The 23,395-nt window shown below is 41.4% G+C and overlaps 1 protein-coding gene across 1 annotated transcript in view; it reads left to right on the plus strand.

The window, feature by feature from the left end:
• The first annotated feature begins 658 nt into the window (after positions 1–658).
• Positions 659–23,395, plus strand: part of LOC310857824 (metabotropic glutamate receptor 8-like) — a 302,996-nt gene continuing 280,259 nt past the window's right edge. The window contains exon 1 of the mRNA XM_083763751.1: positions 659–797. Coding sequence (XP_083619877.1) covers positions 768–797 — 30 coding nt within the window. The 5' untranslated portion in view covers positions 659–767. The remainder of the gene's footprint in view (positions 798–23,395) is intronic.

Below are 23,395 nucleotides of genomic sequence, written 5' to 3' on the forward strand. Positions count from 1 at the left end.
GTCCCCAGTCCTATACCCTGGCTGAGTGGTGGGACATTTGTCCCCAGTCCTACCCCTGATTGGTGGGACATTTGTCCCCTGTCCTATATCCCTTGTAGGGGGAAAACATGTTCTGTTGGCTTGGCCATTGACACAACGCATCCAAGACCGCTGTCTCCATAATACCACCATCGATCGTCCACAGTCAACGCACAACCGAAACACCTCCTTCCCGCTATAGGTGTCCTGTGTGTCTGAACATGGCGTCCCATCAGGCCCCTCCCTCTCTCCCTCGCCACCCTATCCTCTCGCTCCTGATGATCGAGAGCTGCTGGCTGCTGGCGTGGGCCAACCAGAAGCCCGGCGCCGCCGCCGCCGCAGTCGTCGTGGACGGATTGCCACCGGTGCAGGAGTACGCCCACTCCATCCGCCTGGACGGCGACATCATGCTGGGCGGGCTGTTCCCCGTGCACTCCCGCGGCGAGCGGGGCGCGCCCTGCGGCGAGCTGAAGAAGGAGAAGGGCATTCACCGGCTGGAGGCCATGCTGTTCGCCATCGACCTCATCAACAAGGACCCGGAGCTGCTGCCCAACGTGACGCTGGGCGCGCGCATCCTGGACACGTGCTCGCGCGACACCTACGCCCTGGAGCAGTCCCTCACGTTTGTGCAGGCGCTCATCGAGCGGGACGCCTCGGACGTGCGCTGCGCCAACGGGGACCCGCCCATCTTCGCCAAGCCGGACAAGGTGGTGGGGGTCATTGGGGCGGCCGCCAGCTCGGTGTCCATCATGGTGGCCAACATCCTCCGACTGTTCAAGGTAAGGAACTTTAATTCACGAGTGTACAGTTTGAACCAAACTGGACCATTTACAGTTGTATTTGTGTATACATGCCCTGAGTTACACACCCAGAACACCTCAAGGACCCGTCACCCCTGAGGGGTCCTCAGGGGTGGCTTAGATCAATGGTTCTCAGCATTTGAGCTTGGGACCCCCAGGGGTCCTTGAGGGGGTTACAGAGGTCCCCATGGCTATAGTCAATCTTCACCATTATAACATACACAGCACAGGTAAATACCGTACAACTAACTAACAAACGTACACAACTACGTGTAAATTGCTAGTCAAGAGTTTGACTGTAATCTCTGTACAGTACACACACAGACAGTATAGGCATTCTGGACCAAATGACGGACAATATCAGACCAACAACCACTGTTAGGTTGTCATCTAACAACAACAATTCTTAGATTTAGGTTCCATATGACTGATGTTTTCAAGTGGGGTTATTCTGAGGTCTTTGAAATGTAAGATTGAGAAACACTGGTTTAGATGTCTCTAGTCTGTACACAGTTAAAGCCCTCAGTGTTAACCCATTTGCACACCGAAACTTAAATTACCGGCAACTCTCAGGACTTTACTGTGCTGTCTGGGTCGTTGACCCCACACCCGGAACAGCGCTGTTGGTCCAGATAAGCGGGCAATTAAATTAATGCACCTGGCTGAAGCGTGACTAAAATATGACTTCTGAATTTACATACAGTACGAGGTGCATCATGTGTTTTCTTCCTGACCCGGAATAAAGACCCAGTTCCAAAGGCACTTACGGTAGAGCTCCTCAGGGGAGTTGGCGACGACCGGAGTGGTGCAGAGTCGCCCCAGGCGTACATTGTTTGGTTTACACTCAGGGGACGATTAAGTAACTCACTGTTGCTAACAGTAGGTTGTCTCTTTTATGAAAAGGTCAGAAAACTGCGGGGGCATGGCATTGTTGGTTAGTACCGTATGTGGGCTCAGATGACTGGTCATCATTTGAATGCGCTGCAGGGCATGACCGCTTTTCCCCTGGGCGCTGTGGGAAGTCATCTTATAGCCACTTTCAACCTAGGCATGGTATTATAGGTGAAAATATTCACACACACACACACACACACACACACACACACACAAACACAAAAGCAGTATTTTCGAATGCTTTTGGAACAATTGTTTTTTTCTTTTATTCAACACATTTTAACAATATAAAAACAATGTGGCAGCTTGCCACATTGTGATGCGTTGTGAGCATGCCACTCAGCATCATTGTCTCTAATTTTGCCTTAAGTGGTTAAGAAGATTGTGTACGCAGCTTTATTGGTCTCATTTTGTTTGCTACTGATCTTTTGTTGAGAATTGGGAGATCCTTTTTTGACACGAGTGTCTTTTCAAACGGCCACACTCAAGGGATGTATAGAGGCAGCAGTGGGCGGGCAGAGGCGCTGACATTTCCTTTATGGTGTCGCGCCATTAACCCATTCTGAACGGGGACCCATTTTGGTCTCGGCATCATGTTATGCTTTAGCTATTGAAAAATAGCAGATCTACAAGCTCATATCGCGCCACCGAGTGGCGCGATACGAGCTTGTAGGTCTGCTATTTTTGAAAAAAATCGAAGAACGACTGACATTTTTAGAATCTGATCTCAGGTCAGAATGGGTTCATCAGGACCAGTGTGTGTCCGGCGGAAACCTCGTATGAATCTGATCTCAGGTCAGAATGGGTTAAGCTGATGGAGCTCAATTATGACAGCCCATTAGAATTAAAGGCAGCATAATTCCTGTTCAGGCTATGTCCCGAGGGACGCAGCAGGGCACACATGGGTGATCGTCCAAATTAGCTTAGAAAGAAATTAAGAAATTGGCCTCTGTTGGAGAAGTTTTTTCTCTTAACCCACTTAAACCTGCTATTCTTAGTAAACGGGATCTGGAGTTACAACTGCTTTTGTGACGTGTTGTGCGCTTGTAGATCCGCTCTATTTATTTATATTTTCAGAATTATGGATGCTGGAGTTCAAGTTAGTTAAAATATAATTGTGTTGTTGTCGCTGTCAGTGGAAACCTGCTGTGTTCAAATCTGTTATGGAAATGGGAAAAGAACCTGTGTTCCAGACACAAGCTCATAGCGTGCCACCGAGTGGCGCACTTCGAGCTTGTAGGTCTGCTATTTTTGAAAAATCGAAGAACGACTGACATAAAAACTGTCAAAACAAACATTTTTTGAATCTGATCTCAGGTCAAAATGGGTTATGTCACATTATGGTTTCAGTATTTTGTTCAGTGCCCAGCATGAGCATATACAGTGTATATCCCTTTCTCATCAGTGTCCTACTTTATATTCATACATCTACAGTATGTATTCACTTCAGTGTACTGACTAATGACTATGGTAGATGCATGAAATATCAAAACTCTGTTGAAACACTAATACAAAGGAGTAGTAGTCTATTCCACTGTGGGGTGAACGAAGCCACTGACTGAAAGTGAGTTGGGACATATTTCTGTATTTTCTCTATTTTTAAGTACATGTGTAGTCTGATGTATTTATTTTTGGCTGATGGTGTGATATACAGTAATAAAGAGCGATCACTGATATGTGGAGCGTGCTAGTGGTCCACCAGTTATCGTTTGATCGCCACATTGTGGGTTCAGGTCCCTTTGGTGCATGCCACTCATTCTCTCTCTCTCTCTCTCTCTCTCTCTCTCTCTGTCTCTGTCTCTGTCTCTCTCTTGTCTCTGTGGTGGCTATTTGTGGCTTGTGTTATTCAGCGAAAATACTAAATCTTTAACCACCTGAACCCTGAACTCCCCAAATAGGAAAACACTGGGCTAAAATAGCCAATATACACGTATGTGAGCTTCTAGATGGGCTTATTGGTATATAATTGCAGATGGAAATAGGAGTGGGATCACAGACTAATAGACCCCTGAGGGACTCCAGTCAACAACATGTGTGGGAGTTTAAGTGGTTAAAAAAAAGCACTGATGTGGACAGCAATGTGTTTTCAGAGTTAACAAAAATAATAACAATTTCCTTTGAGAAAACATCATTTAAGAACTATTTGTGGCTCAGTAATGCACTATATCTATGTAATAATATCTATGGGGCTTTAATTGACTCTTCTCAGGGGAGTACTGTTCTTATCTAGCAGCTTTTTATCTTGCCATGGCTTTATCGACATGCTAAGTTTGTGTCAGTAATAGCACACATTGACTGCGTAGGAGCCAGGAATAGAATAGCTTGACGCGACAGCCATCGATGTGGATGCTTTCCATCAACCATTATCTTAACAAAGCCACTAGCTATTATCATATGCACAGTTTATCGTGCAGGCCAGATAAGGAGGAAAGCAGAGACTATGAATAGCGCCACCAATAGGGAGTAAGTGAATAGAGAGAGTCTTGGTGCTTGAATGTGTTTGTGTGACAGAGAAGCATTGAGAAGCATAATATTATGACATGATTCCAAGAAACGGTTGCAGAAGTAAAATGGAGAGAATCTTTAACCACTGTCAATCTGTCTTGAGCATGTCATTATCTATAGGCAACATTTTTAACAAAACATTTTCCAACATTTCCAAACAAACACAGCAAAAAAATGCCATATCTATAAGCTCAGTACGTGTGAGCTTGTATATCAGCAATTTTAGCTTCTGTATTTCTGTATGACAAAGAGTTATATATAAACTAAAGGGGTGCATCCCTCCATTCCTACATGCTGCCATTCCGACATCCCCCCATTCCGACATGCCCCCATTCCGACATGTTGCCATTCCGACATCCCCCCATTCCGACACATTTTAGTCCCACCATTCCAACAGTCCACAAATCTTAAATGTATTTTCAAGGCAATGTTTTAAGGGGTGTGTAGCAACTTATAATGTAATAATCAGCTCATAATTTAATTAAAAGACGAGCACATAACTTTATAATAGATTTTTCTATAATGTAATAATGTGTTACATTAAGAACCTCCACATAGGCGACTCATACTGTAATAAAACTTCATAATGCAATAATGTCTTTATAATATATGAGCTGATTGAGTTTTTATTACATTTTAGCCATGATACTGACATGACACTGACCATGACACTGACATGATACTGACCATGATACTGACATGATACTGACCATGACACTGACATGATACTGACCATGACACTGACATGATACTGACCATGATACTGACATGATACTGACCATGACACTGGCATGATACTGACCATGACACTGACATGATACTGACCATGACACTGACATGATACTGACCATGACACTGACATGATACTGACCATGATACTGACATGATACTGACCATGATACTGACATGATACTGACCATGACACTGACATGATACTGACCATGATACTGACCATGACACTGACATGATACTGACCATGATACTGACATGATACTGACCATGATACTGACATGATACTGACATGACACTGACCTTGGCACTGACATGATACTGACCATGACACTGACATGATACTGACCATGATACTGACATGATACTGACCATGACACTGACCATGATACTGACATGATACTGACCATGACACTGACCATGATACTGACATGACACTGGCATGATACTGACCATGATACTGACATGATACTGACCATGACACTGCCATGATACTGACCATGATACTGACCATGATACTGACATGATACTGACCATGATACTGACATGATACTGACATGATACTGACCATGACACTGACCATGATACTGACATGATACTGACCATGACACTGACATGACACCGACCATGACACTGACATGACACTGACCATGATACTGACATGACACTGACCATGATACTGACATGATACTGACCATGATACTGACATGACACTGACCTTGATACAGGCATGACACTGACCATGATACTGACATGATACTGACCATGATACTGACATGATACCGACATGATACTGACCATGACACTGACCATGATACTGACATGATACTGACCATGATACTGACATGATACTGACCATGACACTGACATGACACCGACCATGACACTGACATGACACCGACCATGACACTGACCATGATACTGACATGACACTGACCATGATACTGACATGACACTGACCATGATACTGACATGACACTGACCATGATACTGACATGACACTGACCATGATACTGACATGACACTGACCATGAAACTGACATGACACTGACCATGAAACTGACATGACACTGACCATGACACCGACCATGACACTGACATGATACTGACCATGATACTGACATGACACTGACCATGATACTGACATGACACTGACCAAAGAAAAAGAGCACCAATCACAAACATTCAATCAAGAACTGACCAATCTAAGCAAGGCAGTAAAAAGAGTACTCTGCTGCACTAATTATGAAACACTGTTGCATAGAATAGGTAATCAACATGAGATCAAACACTGTTGCATAGAATAGGCAATCAATATCAAACACTGTATCCTAGCTGAATATAATTCAGAGTTAAATTAATAATTCAATTGAGTAATTCATGCTATTACATTCGATAATATTCAAGCAGGATAAACCATTTGTACTATAATCAATAAACCATAAAAAAAAAATATATATATATATATATATATATATATAAAATAATATTATATTAATATAAATAATAATAAATAAATACTACATAAATAGTTGTAAAACATTTGTACTATAATCAATAAACCATAAATAAATAAATAATAAATAAATAATAATACAAAATAAATAAATAAATAAATAAAATAAAATATAAATAAATATAAATAATAATATTTATATTAATATAAATAATAATAAATAAATAGTTGTAAACCATTTGTACTATAATCAATAAACCATAAATAAAAAATAAATGAATAAAAAAAAATATATAAAAAATAATATTTATATTAATATAAATAATAATAAATAAATAATAAATAAATAGTTGTAAACCATTTGTACTATAATCAATAAACCATAAATAAATAAATAAATAATAAAAAATAAATAAATAAATAAATAAATAAATAAATAAAATAAAATATAAATAATAATATTTATATTAATATAAATAATAATAAATAAATAGTTGTAAACCATTTGTACTATAATCAATAAACCATAAATAAATAAAAAATAAATAAAATAAAAAATATAAAAAATAATATAAATATTAATATAAATATTAATAAAAAAATAATAAATAAATAGTTGTAAACCATTTGTACTATAATCAATAAACCATAAATAAATAAAAAATAAATAAATAATAATAAAAAATAAAAAAATAAATAAATAAAATAAAAAATAAATAAATATAAATAATAATATTTATATTAATATAAATTATCATAAATAAATAGTTGTAAACCATTTGTACTATAATCAATAAACCATAAATAAAAAATAAAAAAATAAAATAAAACATATAAAAAATAATATTTATATTAATATAAATAATAATAAATAAATAGTTGTAAACCATTTGTACTATAATAAATAAACCATAAATAAATAAAAAATAAATACAAAATAAATAAAAATAAATAAATAAAATAAACAATAAATAAATATAAATAATAATATATTATTTATATTAATATAAATAATAATAAATAAATAGTTGTAAACCATTTGTACTATAATCAATAAACCATAAATAAAATAAAAAAATAATAAAAATAATAATAAAAAAATAATAATATTTATATTAATATAAATTAATTAATTAATTAATTAATTAATAATAATAAATAAATAAAATAATAAATAAATATAAATAATACTATTTAAATAAATAAATAATAAATAAATAAAATAATAAATAAATAAAATAATAAATAAATACATAAATATAAATATAAATATAAATATAAATATAAATATAAATATAAATATAAAAATAAATAAATAAATAAATAAATAAATAAATAAATAAATAAATAAATAGTTGTGAAAGTGATCTGTCGGAATGGTGGGACTTTTTCTGCCGCGGGTCCCTGTCGGAATGGTGGGACTTTGTTCTGTCGGAATGGTGGGATGTTTACAAATATGAAGCATACCACCATTCCGACAATTAGAAGTCAATGTAGGAGTGGCAGCATGTAGGAATGGAGAGTGAACACCAAACTGAAGGATGGACTGCTCCGCCCTAGGTATTAATTTCAATGGAAGTTGCTCAGTGGCATTTGAAGCACCCGATTGATTGATTGATTGCTTGCTTCATTGATTGCTTCATTGCTTCATTCATTCATTGATTGTTCACCTATTATGTCATGCACAGAATAAGCACTGGAGTTCATGTGGTTAACAGCTTGACAGTCAGTTGACATGGCAAGGCACGCAAATGTAAAAAGGCACGCAAATGTAAGCCAATGTTTTGACCAATAACACCGCTACGTTCTCAAATCAACTGTCCTTGACTGTTCATCTACTGACTCACTCACATACTCTGTCTCTGTTCTCCCACTCCTCCGATCAATACCTCTTCTAGGTGGTCATATATACGGGACCACTTAGCACTGCAGCCCAAATTCCGGCTGCTGCGTTAGGTGGTCTGATGGGTGGGCCGGGAAACACTTTAAAGATTTCCACTGAACCACTGACATGACAGGGAGGATATGTTTACATGGCGGGGGCTGCATGTCTCTTCCACATGACGGATATGCGCGTATACATCCCGGACACGGAAGCTCACATTTCACACATCGCTGACTTACATAAACAGACTAACCTTGCCTGCCTTATTATCGATCCATGTGTCACCGATGCGCCGGCCCATTACGATCTCAGTAACGCAATAGATATGCACCGCGTCAACCTCATCATGTGCACACACACGCATGCACGCACGCACGCACACAGATAAGCCCTGTGGGAGCATGTTTTTTTTGGCTATAAGCAGTGTGCGGCTATATCAGCTTACATGATCTCAGTGCAACCTCTTCAATTGCAGAGTGTGTGTGTGTGTGTGTGTGTGTGTGTGTGTGTGTGTGTGTGTGTGTGTGTGTGTGTGTGTGTGTGAGGAAAACATGCCCCGTCGATGACCTCACTCATTCCACAAAATGACACTGTGATTGGCATTTATTTGGTCACATTTAATGGAGACATAGTAGCTGTTGGGTGCATGGAAACCTCACATGTCCAAAACCGACACTTTTCAGGAAATGGGGAGTGGGGGAAAGAAACTGCATGTGTTCCAATGGATTCAATGTAGTTATTATTCAGCTCTTTAATACCTTTCGTTCAATCTGTATCATTATGGATCTGCTATTTCTGCCGTACGACAAAGTTTCATATTTCAGTCATCTGAAAAGTAATAGTTTTAGTTTAGTTTTAGTCGACTACATATCATTTGATTATTAGTCTAGTCTACTAAATCTACAGTTCATTTTTAGAAAAAAATATTGACGGCGTCGTAATGCTAATTTTACACTTGGTTGCATGCTGAAAATAGTGTTTTGAGCTTGTACTTTAGATCTTCTATTTTCAGAGTGCAACACCCGAGTGCAACCAAGCATTAAATTACTTGTCTTTTAGTTCTACTGGATCTCTTCTCCACTCGTCCCTCCCTAACATCTTTGTCTAGTTTTTATTTGTAGATGAAATCAATCAATATATTTAGTATTAGTTTCAGTCATCATAGCTTAGTTTTTATTCAGTTTTCTCTTTGCAATGCCATCTTACGACAAATGATAATAGTCCTAATAGGTGAACAAATGTATCTTGTCACCCGAGTCTAAAAGAAACGTAATTGGCACATTGGCAATAATTTGGCTCAATCATATAATTGGCACAATTAGGCTCAATTATGTAATCGGCACATTGCAATTGGGCAGAACTAGGCTCATCTTTACTGTATGTGGTTCTATCTGCTATGGTGATGTACACATGAGCTCCAATCTGTTCAGAATGGCTGGGAGAGCTTTCAGCTCGCCACAGCCACGGAGGTGACTGGGGTGACGATGATCTGCACGTGCACTGCACCGTTGTTAGCAGGCAGGCAGGCAGACGCTGTGACTGCTGCAGCATGGTTGGATGCTCCTTCACGTTGCCTGGAGGTCCATCATCCACATGGGCCGTGCATGGGAGGGAGTATAGGGACCACCCTATGCTACTGCTCTTTGACCTGAATGTCACTGTGGCTGTGTGTGTGCTTCGATGCATGGGAGGGCGCCTGAATCTTCAGGATGTGTACGATGATGTGACATGGATGGGTCTGAATCAGCATGGGTCAAATAAATGGTGCACTTTACAAAGTGTCTTGCATTCACCCGGCCATTCACACATGGTGGAGGAGACCATGCAAGGCTGGCCAACCGATCTGCTCATCAGGACCAGTTAGGGTGGGGTTCACTTACTTGCTCAAGGACACTTTATTCAGACTGCAGGCAAATCTGAGTTGTTTCTCAAATCTGATCTTTATAGGGCTGACTGAATGACTATCCACACTGATATTTGCATTTGTGTACTATTTAGACATTGTCAACCTCTCTGCTTTGGTTGTAGTGGTAACAACGTAACAACATAGGAGGGAGTAATGCTTTGTGAGCTACAAGCTCACAATGCGACGAGGTGTGGGATTTGATCTGCAATTTTCTCTTTTTTTTTGAGCAATTCTTAATTGTGAACATAGCCTATAGTCCTATACTATATAGCCAGGAGGAGCTGGGGATCATCGAACCAGGAACCTTCCGGTTTCCAAGCAGTCGCTCTACCTTCTGAGTCAGTCGATGTGTTGACATGGCCCCTCCATGTGAATCATTATGGGATTGAGAGTAGATAGAGGCCTTCTAACGATGTAATTTAATTTGTTTTCTTGTCACATTACAGCAGCACTGACGCGCCTCAGGCACATGCCTAGCTCCAGACACCAACAACAACAAAAGCTGGAGGGACTCTCTCTCCCTCTAATTATGGCAAAAATAGCCTCAAAGCTTTCAGTTTGATGTTCCTCCACTGAAAGCACACATATCTTGGAAATCTTTCCACGATGAGTAATGGTTCAAAATATACGCATTGAAATAAGGCTTTTCTGTAGCTCTGGGAAAGTGACTGAGGTGAATTATAGCCGTGGGGCTCTGTATGGCAAACACTGGCTATAGCTACGCAGTAGCTATAGCTCGCTAAATTTGTAATGAGTTGCATGCTTCATCTTTATCGGAGGACCGTCCGTGTTTGTTCCAAGTCAGGCATGTTTAATGAGCGGAGAAGGGCCCCGACCAACGACGGTTATCTAAAATTAGCTAAAAAGAACGACTCGGGGGAGGAGACGAGGGTGTGCTGATGTGCAGGTTTTATTCTCATACATTTTCACTGTATTCGACAGTATAAGTAAGTACAAGAGCGAGACGCACAAGTACCTTCATCTTTCTCCTGCCAAAGCACATTTTCACCCGGTGGCTTGATTCAGCAGTGGCCGAAAATAGCTGATCTACAAGCTCAAAAGACATTGCTTCTATGACGCCTCGTGAGCTTGCAGATCGGCTATTTGCAACACGCAACAGTGTCGCGCGACAAATCATAAATCAGGCTTTAAAGGAGTTGTTCACCCAAGTAATTACTTATTTTCTAGCAATTGCACGCCCCATGAAGCATTGAATTATGGACATTTTTGAGTGGTGCAACCACTCCCTTACGGAGCTATGTGTGTGGCTGGGTGGCTGGCTGTGGGTGGGTATGAGCATGAAAATAGCATGGTTGTTTTTCACCACCTGTGCGCAACCTAACACACACACACACACACACACACACACACACACACACACACACACACACACACACACACACACACACACACACACATGCATATTAACTGTATATATGATGATTTTGGGTGTGCCAGTACAGTACAGTGACAGTACATACAGTACAGTAGAGAGACCCCCACACAGTAACTGTCATTTCTCAACCGTTTCGGACGTGGGGCGGCTCGCCAGAATCGCCCCCCCCCCCCCCCCCCCCCCCCCCCCCTGGGCACGTTTATGGGGGTCTGGATGTTCCGGGGACCCCCCGGGGACTCCCTGGGAACCCCCAGAGACCCCCACATGGTAACTCTCATTTCTCTACCATTTCGGACGAGGGGCGGCTCGCCGGAACCGGGCCGGCACCCTGGCTGTGGTCCTGTGGGTCTGGAACTTCCGGGGACCCCCACATGGAGTTGCACCACTCACTTCACATGGGTGTGATTTTTTTTGTTTCTGTCTCATTCCTAAGCCAATAATTTGACAACCAGCTGAAATATGCTAATGTCTCCACAAGGAGAGAGTCCCCTACCTCTAACGGTCTAACCCATGCAGTAGTACCGGTATTGTCTTTTGTATTTAACATTCATCTCGTTACAAGTACTTTATCACCTTATTGTTTATAAAGTGCTTTTTAATGCCGCTTTGAAAGGTGCTCCAGTGAGATGAGTTCATTTGAACAGGTATTGCACCTGAATAACTTCAAAAGGAGAAGAAGGAAGAAAAACAACAACAACAAAGCAGCACAGCAACTGCCGCCACTTCATGTTCTGCAGGCCTGACCTCTGTCCTGTTAATGGCTCTCTTCCCCCAGTAATAAAATGTTAATGAAATTCCATTCTTCTGGCCCACGCTGCTATTCCCTGGATGATTTAGCCCACCCCCCACCCCCCCTGGATGGGGTTTCTCTTTTCCCTTTTTGTTAGTTCTTCTTCCCGTGCTGCATCATGTTCAAGCTTTAATCCATACTGGGCGGGAACCCCTTTAGGTGTTTTAAACATTATGTTATACTTTAGCTATTTGAAAAATAGCAGATCTACAAGCTCATGGCGCGGCACCAAGCTACTGTAAGAGCTTGTAGGTATTTTTTTAATCGTGAAAATGTGGCGCAAATCTTTGAATATAGCTTATATTCTTTCCGAGCGAACGTTTTTTAACTCAAAACTTTGCTTCTGGGGGCGTCCCTGAAACAACATATTTTCAGATGGGTGTCGGCGGCCAATTACATATATATATATTTGGGGGTCCTTGACATGAAAATGTTTGAGAACAACTGACATAGAAACGTGGTTTTTCAGAAAATTGTCAGGATTTGTAGAATCGTTCCCGGGTCAAAATGGGTTAACAAGCCACAGCGGTGGCTCACTACCACTAATTATAAGATGATGATGATTAACACGTCACCTTATCACAAGGTTCCTCTGTGCCCTTGTAAGGGGTTTCCAACAGAGCATAATCCTTTTTCGCAGTAGTAATAACTTCATTGATTAATTCATGGCCTGGGGGCTGGAGGGATTCATTTTGAATAGTTGAGGTAATAAATGTTTTAAATGGTCACCGGCTCCTTAGCAAAGGTTCACTGCTGTTGGAATTGTCTTCAACAACACGGTGTGTGTGTGTGTGTGTGTGTGTGTGTGTTGAATTTTTTTAATATATGTTTGGACTGCTCGTACGTGAGTGTGTACGCACATCTATGGTCACATTCTCACCTAATACTTCGGTAGACTCATGCGTATGGGCGGAGATTTGGGGATTCTTGCATATTTAATTTGCTGCGGTTTGCCTTCACACTGTCATCCGTAGCAATTGGAAACGCAGCAGGGGGGACCTTTATCAATGTGTTCCATTCATAAACCTAGCCTACAACACAGCCTACAACACAGTGAAATCTATTGTGATAAAATTATACTCATAACGTGCATGTGTCGTGCCGTCTGGGACTGGACCCCCCCCCCCCCTCTCTCTCTCTCACTATACGCACGCAGCCACAGTGCCACACACTGTTCTTTTGGGCATGCAGGCACAGCGCTGAGCGCACTGATATAACAGACAGCAGCGCAAGATGTTTACACGTTTATTGAGATGAAAGTTCCAGTCCCCACTACCCCACACAGTGACAGCACTCCATGTTTACGGCACGCACAGACAGACAGAATATTCTGTAGACTATAATACTATTACACTGCACTGCAGTGTTCTTCTTTCTTAAGCAATTGATTAATGTACTTGTCCTCATTTCGATCAGGGCTTCAGTCTCCTCATTCGACCACGTCTATCCACGGTAACGGGACATCTTTGCGCTGCGTAAAATATGCTTTCTCCGTCTCCAACTGTGTTCAGCTCCTCACCCGCCACATTGTTTGCTTCATTTCCTTTATTTACTGCGGATTGCATTCACACCTGCACCGAATCGTAATCAAGTGCGATTGGAAGCGAAGCGAAACCCCCGTTTTTGCTCGGAGTATAATGCGGTTCTTTGCTGTGCATTACGATTCGAATGAGCCTTCACACCTGCCAAACGAAGTGCACTTTCTGAAAATGCGCAGCAGAATTCGTTTTAATCGCAGCAAAGCTCTCTGTAGTTAGGGAATTTTAGCAATATAGTTGGACCATCTGTGAAAAAAGTTACCGCCAATAGCTTTCTTCACCAATGTGTTCTTATAGGTGTCTAGAATCACCTCTCAATTTTTTCAAACCCAATTCCTCGTGGAAAATTCTGGGGAGCCAATCAAAGTTGAGGAGTTAAGGAGGCTTGGGTGAAAAATAACTAAAATTAACTTGTGAGGTGTCTAACTAGGGGTTTTCAGGGGTGCTGAATCCATTCCAACCATTATTTTTTAGTAAAAATGTCTCCCTGGCCATATAATATTGGTATATTGGTTATTAAGCTGTAATGTACAGCACACAGTGTATAATCAATGGTAGGGGATTGGGTTGTTGTTGAATTGATTCTATTCTGAAAATAAAAGAAGAAAATATTGCTAAACACTTGATAAGAGTGTACACCTACTGTGCACATGCTCAGTGATATACACTTGACCCCCTGCTTTTCACAGCAGCACCTGTGTGTACTACAGTCTCCCTCACAGTTGCAGCTGATGAATTTCAGTATATAGTCTGGGGCAATGGGGTCTGTTGTAGGGACTGGTGCATAGCCTTCTCCTCCCAGTTTCCACCCGTAGTCAAGGACATCCAGTGATGGACTTTGTAGCAGTAGCCAGTCTCTGGTTTGGAGATATGCCCAGAGAGAATGTTGTGCTGCAGCTGCAGTACTCGGGGGCAGTTTCTCTGGTATGATCTTCCCAGCAGCAGCATGCTTGCTGAAGGTCTCAAATCTCAAGTCCCCCAAGTCCTTTGGTGGTTTCCCGTGGTACATGATTTTGAAGATTTCACAGCCAGCTGTGATGATGGCATCTTTCTGGGCTTGGATGTCAAGAAAAACGTCCATGGCTGTCTCGGCTTGGTCCGTCTTGCAGAGTTTACGCAGTATAGTTGGTTTGCCAAAACCAAAGATTGCAGACACAGTATCACAGCCCGAGAAGCTGTGTAAGAAGAGCAGATACTTCCTGTATTTCTCTGGGAGGGCCTCTTGGATCTTTTCAACATCGTAAGATAATTTTTTTGCTGCTGTGATGAAGACGGAGTGGTCTGCTTTATGGTGAATGAGCATAACCAGGATGTCCGTATCCTCAGCTCTCACCTCAACAGCGGACTCTCTTGCTTCATCTAGAGCTGCCTGGACAATAGAAGTGTCTGCATCATCGGAGCATTGCTGTACACGGATTCCATTACTACTGAATGTCTCAGCAAGTAGCAGGATGAGATGGGCCTTGTTACTCTTGTTGTCAAGGAACTTTTCTCTAGGAACTATAAAGGTTACCTCAGACTTTGTAACAGGGTTCATAAAGTCTCTTCTGCATCGATTATGATATACTGCCTCTTCTGCCACCAAATCTATAATACCAGACAGGCGACCAGCAACTTCAAGTCCCCAGTCATCACCTCGTCGCTTTGCTGTCTGCATCAAACTCTTTTTCAGTCGGTCTTGGTATAAATTATCAGGCGCACGATACAACTGCCGAGCTCTGTCTGGATGAAAGGTAGCCACATACAGTATGTGCATGATTAAATTACAATAAGGAGCAAGAAAAACAATTATCAAAATGAATTTGAATCTTACAAAAGACTTACCAGGGTTTCTTTTCAATGTGCCAACATTGACACCTTCATTGCAAAGGATGCAAGTATTATGGTACATCAAGTTTGCCACGGTTTTGGATGTGGAGCTGCTAGCACTACTACTTGACCCAGACAATGTCCTGTGTCTTCTCTTCCTGTATGGCTGTTCATCCTGCTCATCTTGCTCTAAAGAATATATGTTTAAAGTTTGTATTAAATTATGATGTCACTCACAACATAGAATAGGATTGAAATCTGCAAGTGGCAACTTTCATCACAATGAAAAAAAAACGTACGATTTCCAGTGGATATGCTTCTTACACGATTGGATAGCTTGGTTCTGCATTCCAAATGGTATCTTAATTTGGGGTCATCTCCGTTGTTCCAGTCCTCATGTAGTCTTTTGATTAATGCTGCATCATCCAGACTCTCAGAAAGAGACGCAATATGTGCATAGCCTTTATGGGTGACTTTTAAGAGCTTTTGAATATCAGGACCACCACAGATGAAGCACCTTAAGCCACAAGCTACAGAATCCTCTTCCATGTTGTTTTCCAGGATGCAACACTCCTGCTCCTTCCCCACATGCAGACAGTGTATCCCACTGAGCATGTGCACAGTAGGTGTACATTTCGCTAATCACTGAGGTTTTTCAGGTGTGGTTTCACAAATGTCAACGAGGTCATCACGACCTCGTTGACATTTGTTGTTGAAAATAGCATGTTTCACTCAAAAACACTTGGTAAAACACAGGAAAACAGGGATTATTTTCTCCGTTTATTATTTAACATTGAAGTGAATGGAGCAGTAAATCTTTGGATCGCATTATCTCCTGTTTTTTTTGTGAATTCAAATTTATTTATTTATTTATCTTTTTTATTTTATTTGTTTAAAGAGACGTCAAAAGACGTCATTGGCGATGTGGGCTTACTAAAAACAGTCGTCAAAAGACATCATTGGCAGGGAATGAGTTTTAACAATAAGCCCTCGGGGCTCCTTAAGCAGGCAGTGTATCCACTGAGCATGTGCACAGTAGGTGTACACTCTTATCAAGTGTTTAGCAATATTTTCTTCTTTTATTTTCAGAATAGAATCAATTCAGCAACACCCCAATCCCCTACCATTGATTATACACTGTGTGCTGTACATTACAGCTTAATAACCAATATACCAATATTATATGGCCAGGGAGACATTTTTACTAAAAAATAATGGTTGGAATGGATTCAGCACCCCTGAAAACCCCTAGTTAGACACCTCACAAGTTAATTTTAGACTTTCATATTTTTCACCCAAGCCTCCTTAACTCCTCAACTTTGATTGGCTCCCCAGAATTTTCCACGAGGAATTGGGTTTGAAAAAATTGAGAGGTGATTCTAGACACCTATAAGAACACATTGGTGAAGAAAGCTATTGGCGGTAAATTATTTCACAGATGGTCCAACTATATTGCTAAAATTCCCTAACTACTGGTATGAATGTGACCTAAGTCTGTGTGTGTGTTTGTGTGTGTGTGTGTGTGTGTGTGTGTGTGTGTGTGTGTGTGTGTGTGTGTGTGTGTGTGTGTGTGTGTTCATAGTAGTGTGCGACGGCCACCCTCTGATTTCCATTATAGAATTAGATTGCAAGAGGTGTCGCACTGCAGTCTTAATCAATATGCCCTCCAACTCTCTGTGTGTGCGTGCGCCACATGTGGGATGGGGAAGGGTGGGTATTTTATTTGAGCATATAATTAAAGTTGTGGCAGGCTCTCTTCAGCCCTATACCTCCAACACAGACGCACACACACACACACACACACACACACACGCGCGCGCGCACACACACACGCACGCACGCACATGCACACACACACATATTTACACACACAGCCTCTTCATCCAGTGACCCATCTCCACACTTCTGACTGTAATTATTGGGTCTGCCGCCTTGTTTGAGGGGTGTCTGGGAATGGGGCGCACGGAGCCCAAATTGAAATGGGGTGCCAGAAGGCTGCTTGGCTCCACTCATCTCATCACGCCGGAGAGATTTGCATGCTGCTGTGATAAGTTTGTGTGTCATCAGAAAATGAATTATGTTGTATTTCCAAAGAAACGTTACGAAAAACTGTGTGGCAACGATTTAAGTGAGAAGCATTTCATCCACTTACGCCCTGTATGCTTTCTTACAACATGGCCAAATCATCATATGAAAGCAGGGAATCATAGCTTCAAATTGACATTGGTTGTTCAGTTTGACCCACCAATTTCGGAGATATGGCTTATAGACTAATGTCTTGCAGAAAACAGCGAGTTGAGAAAACAAGCTTGAAAGGTTTCACAGTTCACTTCTGTGGTCTCTAACATTACACATTTTACTCACCACCGCTAGGGATGGGTATCGTTAGGATTTTTTCGAGACCGGTACCGATTCCGGTTCTGCTTATCGATTCCGGTTCTTAACGGTTCCCTATTTCGGTTCCAAAATGGTATAAAATAACTTAAATAAGAGGTCAAATGTTTATTTAACAAAAAAGCTCAATGTCAATTTGAGTATATATATAATGTACAATGAATAGTGTAACATCCTCTCCTTTATTGAGCCATTTGTGGATAATATAGTGATTATTTTAAATATAATATATCTATTCTGTATTTACCCAGGGCAATAGTGTTGTAGGCTACTTCTCTTACTACTAACTACTGACAATGACAAATAAAAGCATGTCTGAGATCTGAGAGCAACACACACACACACACACACACACACACACACACACACACACGGCGGCTTGCAGAAATGTGCACCGCGCGTCTCTCTGTCTCTACACTCCTCGACAACTCCATGCAGAGAAATAGCCCCGCCTCTGCAAGCCACAAGCCCACAACGCGTCGCTGATGCAACGCGGTGTAGGCTTGTAGATCAGCTCTGTTCCCTGCGCTTCTATTAAAAGGGTAGAAAATAAATAAATAGCGTGTGACCGCGTGTCTGTGAGAACCGATAGAGAGAACCGAAATTGAATTATTGTAATGGGTACCCGGTACCCAGGCACGTTCGGTTCGGTACATACTTGGTCCCGAGTTTCGGGACCCACCCCTAACCACCGCTCAACGTTATTTCAGCTCCGGTGGTCAGCTCACCACCGGAGCGGTGGTCTCCTCACCACCGAAAATCCAGACTATGAATGAACCTTTAGTCTCGTCGCCATGGCAGGCTCTGTATCAAAAAGAGTGACAAATGTAAAGCGCTTTAGGTATTTAGAAAAGCACTATATAAATTTGTGCTATTATTATTATATTAGCTCACAACGTGTGCCGATTATGTCATTTTTATGACAATTATTGTAGCGTTTAAAGTGGTTAATTCCTATATATACAGTAAGCACCGTGATTTATCAGAATTCTACTTTTTTACACCTATATCATATCCCTCGGGGGAACTTCAGCTTTCAGCTTCACACAGCTGAGTGCTGCCCACAGCAAGTGTCTTGCTCAGGGACACTTCGACACATATGCAGGTCTGAACGTGAGAGCTGGAATTATAGCTGGGACGTCTGCTGTCCCATGACGGGCTCACTAACCACTCCGCTATGGCTGCAGAGTTCTGTTGCATGTGCGTGGAAGGAACACATTATTCCTACCAGCTCCTTTCCCCTCCATCAGGCGCCCCGGCTGACCAGGCGTAGGCAGTATAGAGACCAGGATTACTGCATGTTTTTTGTGAGGGTACTTAGTACTTACCCTAGGCCGGGGACACAGGAATATGCAAACTCCACACAGAAAGGTCCTTTAGCCAAGACCACCAGGTCAATTTGATGAATTGAACAATGTGGACCCTGTTGTAAACAAGTGTAATGCTTAATTGGGTCGTCCACTCACAGTTAACAGTCTTTGTATTGAGTTTGTGCTTAAAATGTACTGTAAATTCTACAAACTGTTAATAAATATTTCAATCAATCAATCAATCAAAACCACCTAGGGTATGGGCACTGATGACACAGAAGAGAGAACATGCCCCCACAGCATCGACAGCATCCCTAGCGGGGTTCGAACACAGGACCTTCTAGCTGTGTAGGCGACAGCACTACCGACCGGCCACCGTGCCCCCACTCATTCATATTCTATACATATCACACCCGTGTAAAGTGAGGGGTGATCTTATCATCATACTGGACATCATCTCATTCCAGCCAATCAGAATTTGCGTCCTCACCTCATCAATGTTTGTGCTACACAATGTTTGTGTTACACAAACACTCAAAGTGTTTGTGTACGTACACCAAAAGCTGGATATAGGAGGGACTATCACATCTACCAACTTTACATGCACAGTACAGTGCAAATTCACACGCAATGACGAACCCAGCGAGCACCTAGGAAATGTGAAGTCAGTATAGCACTGGCTCATTACAGCAGACTTTTGCTTGTTTGCCGCTTTTAGCTAAACCCCCGCCAGAAGTGTCAAGAACCACGGTGCGCACCGAATGGCTCCTGCCGTAGTAGTAGTACAAAAATGCAACCGCCTAACAACATCACAGTGGGGAAAATCTAATTATCTCTCACAGTATCTAGCACAAATCTGTCACGACGGCATGGAGAATCTGAGAATGGTGGGGAACTCGGCTCAAATTGTCCCGGCTGAGTACAAACATCCTAACCCTGACTGGAAAAAGAAATAATTACTTTTAAGAGAGTGGCCAGTTCCCTCCACTGGGCATGTTTTTCTTTATTGGCAAATAAGTGTGAAATTAATTTTCAGTTTTTTTGTACAAGCTCCCAATGTTTTGCAGTTAAAAAATAAAAGAAGTTTAGGATAGAGAGTAGAGGAATGTAAACAAATTCAGCAATGGGTAATACAAGTCCAATACACTGTCGAAATACGTCAAATAATAAGGAGCATGGTCAAAATAGGAATACAAATACAAATCCCGGCTCCCGCTCACTCAGATCAGCTAGCTAACATAGGGAAGCTGTCTGAACCTTCTCTAAAACATCCAGGACGCTCCACACGTCCCAGACTCTGTTTTTTTCCCCACCTGGCTCCCAATTTAAACTAACTGGAAATTGGAATTTCCAGTTTGCAGTTAGAACTGCAGATAGTACTCACAATTTTCCTGCCGTAATCTTGAAGGCTTGTCTCTTCAGACTCAATCTAGCTGCAGCACTTTACCTAGTCTTGACGTCCATGCAGACTTATGCAAAGGTTACATTGTAATTTAGATACATGTTATTTAGACAGATGTCAGGTTGATTGTTCACCTGGTTATACTATAGTTTTGTCTGTATATTAGTGTTTGCACCGTTTGTTTAACATCATCATTACATCACCTAATCATAGCAACATGAGTTAGACTTTTTAATAGTATATTTAGACGCTATAGGTTCTTGGTTTAAATGTGATCCTGAGGCACTTCACACTCACAGTGTTTACATTGCTTATTGTAAGTCGCTCTGGATAAAAAAGGTGTCTGCTAAATGCCTAAATTGTAGTCCACCACGGACCCCCATAATTCAGAGCGTGTACAAATGGAACCAAATGGTCCATTTGGTTCCATTTCAGGGTCAATTTGGTTCCCAACTATTACTAATTTAGTTGGGGGACTGCTGGAACCTCCTCAAGGACCCCCGGGGGTCCCTTGGGGCTTCTGGGACACATTTTCACTTTGGGTGTTTTCTCATACATTTCAGGCTACTATGGTAGGCTAATACTATACTCATTATTTAACTTGATAGAGCGCAAGACAACATGCAGCCACTAGGTGTCATACTTTTACACCTCTGATGCATAAGCTTTGCTTTTTTCCTTTTTTTTTCTTTTTACAAGGCAGACGTAATCATGTCTGCAACGTGATGGCTCCTTTACAAGAATATATGTATGGTAAAAACTACCCATATCCAAACCAATAATTCTGGAATTTTTTACATCCGGACGACGTTATTAAAATGATTATTTCAAGATTATTTCATTTATAAATAAGCGACATAAATGTGTGTTTGGCAATCAAGCACAGTATTTCTCGGTTGAAATAATGCTTCTTGGTAGGCATATGTAACGATATATCTTAATCGATTTGTCAAGTAGGTCTGAGCTACATCTATTCGAAGATAGCGTCAAAGCCAAACCTTTTTTTATTTTACGTTAATCTACTTTATGCTACTTTTGCAATGTCGTTAAATAAAGGTTGTGAAAATGTGGTACATATGGGTGGGGGGGGGGGGGGGGGTGGGTAAGAGAAATAATTTCAAATCACATCATCAGTTGACTGTTTAAACGGTGCCCCGGCCATCGGGCACCGTGTTGTGGGTTGAGCAGCACAGCTGAGAATATGGATTGGGCGGAAATCTTTCTGCTGTTGCTATTGACTCTTTTTGTGTGTGTCTCAGTGTTTTTTGGTGGATGGATTGGATGATTGAAGTCTTATCAGTCTATCAGAAGATAATAATTGTCTGTGGCATACTGGAAATGCACAAAATAAATTAGGCGCTGATCAGTCAGTTTACAGACAGACAGACAGACAGACGCTAGACTCCTGCCGAATCATTGATTGATTGATTGAAATCTTTATTAACAGTTTGTATAATTTACAGTACATTTTAAGCACGAACTCAATACAAAGACTGTCAACTGTGAGTGGACGACCCAATTAAGCATTACACTTGTTTACAACAGGGTCCACATTGTTCAATTCATCAAAACATTTAAAGACATACAAACATTTAGAGACATACAAATAGACATTTCTCTGTAGGTAAAGAACAGAACAGGAATTCATCATATGGGAAGCAAAAAAAGGGAAAAGATACAATATACAGTGAGGGAAAATGGGGGGGGGGGGGGGGGGATTCAGATTTTACAGAGGCCAGTTTCGAAATGCAGCCATCCGTAGGTGCCCTTTGAGAGCGGTTTTGAAGGAGTCAAGGGATTCACATGTCTTAATGACTGTTGGTAGGGCGTTCCACATTTTGGTGGCATAGGAGCGAAAATAATTTAGTCCCTTGTTTGTGCCGAATCTGGGTTGTACATGGTTTGTTGCACTCCCTCTGGTGTTGTGGGTGTGGACTTCGTTTACATTAAGGAAGTATTTAGACAGGTACATGGGTATCTTGGTGGTGTATCGAATCTTGTGGACCAGACCCATTGCAAGATGCTGTACTCTGTCGTCGACCCTAAGCCATCCCAGCCTGTCAAAGTGGGCAGGGGTGAGGTGGGTTCGGGGGGTGAGGCCAAGTAGGAGCCTGACCAGTTTGTTTTGAGAGGTCTGGAGCCTTGTTTTAAGGGTCTTTGAGGTGCTGTGGTACCAAGAGGTGGATGCATAGTCAAAGAAACCTTGTACGAGGGCTCCTGTTAAGGTCTTCAAGGTGTTTTTGCTGACCAGTGAGGAGATCCTGTAAAGGAATCTTGTTCTTTGATTGACTTTTTTGATTACGTTGGTGGCCATTTTATCACCGGAAAGATTGGCCTCCAGGATGGAACCTAGGTAGGTAATTTGATCTTTTCGTGTGATAATATTGTCACCCATCATGCCGTAAACGACTCTTGCACCACGGCTGCAAGATTTTAAAAGGATCTCTGGCTAATAAGACTTATTAAGTTATGTCTTAATACATTTAGGTTTACCATTTAGGTTTACCTGGCTGTGAATCCTAGTTCACTGAGGCACTACACTGTCTCTCTGCATTTTATTAGG

This window comes from Protomyctophum parallelum (genome assembly GCF_964188405.1).
Source record: "Protomyctophum parallelum genome assembly, chromosome: 4".
Lineage (NCBI taxonomy): Eukaryota > Metazoa > Chordata > Actinopteri > Myctophiformes > Myctophidae > Protomyctophum > Protomyctophum parallelum.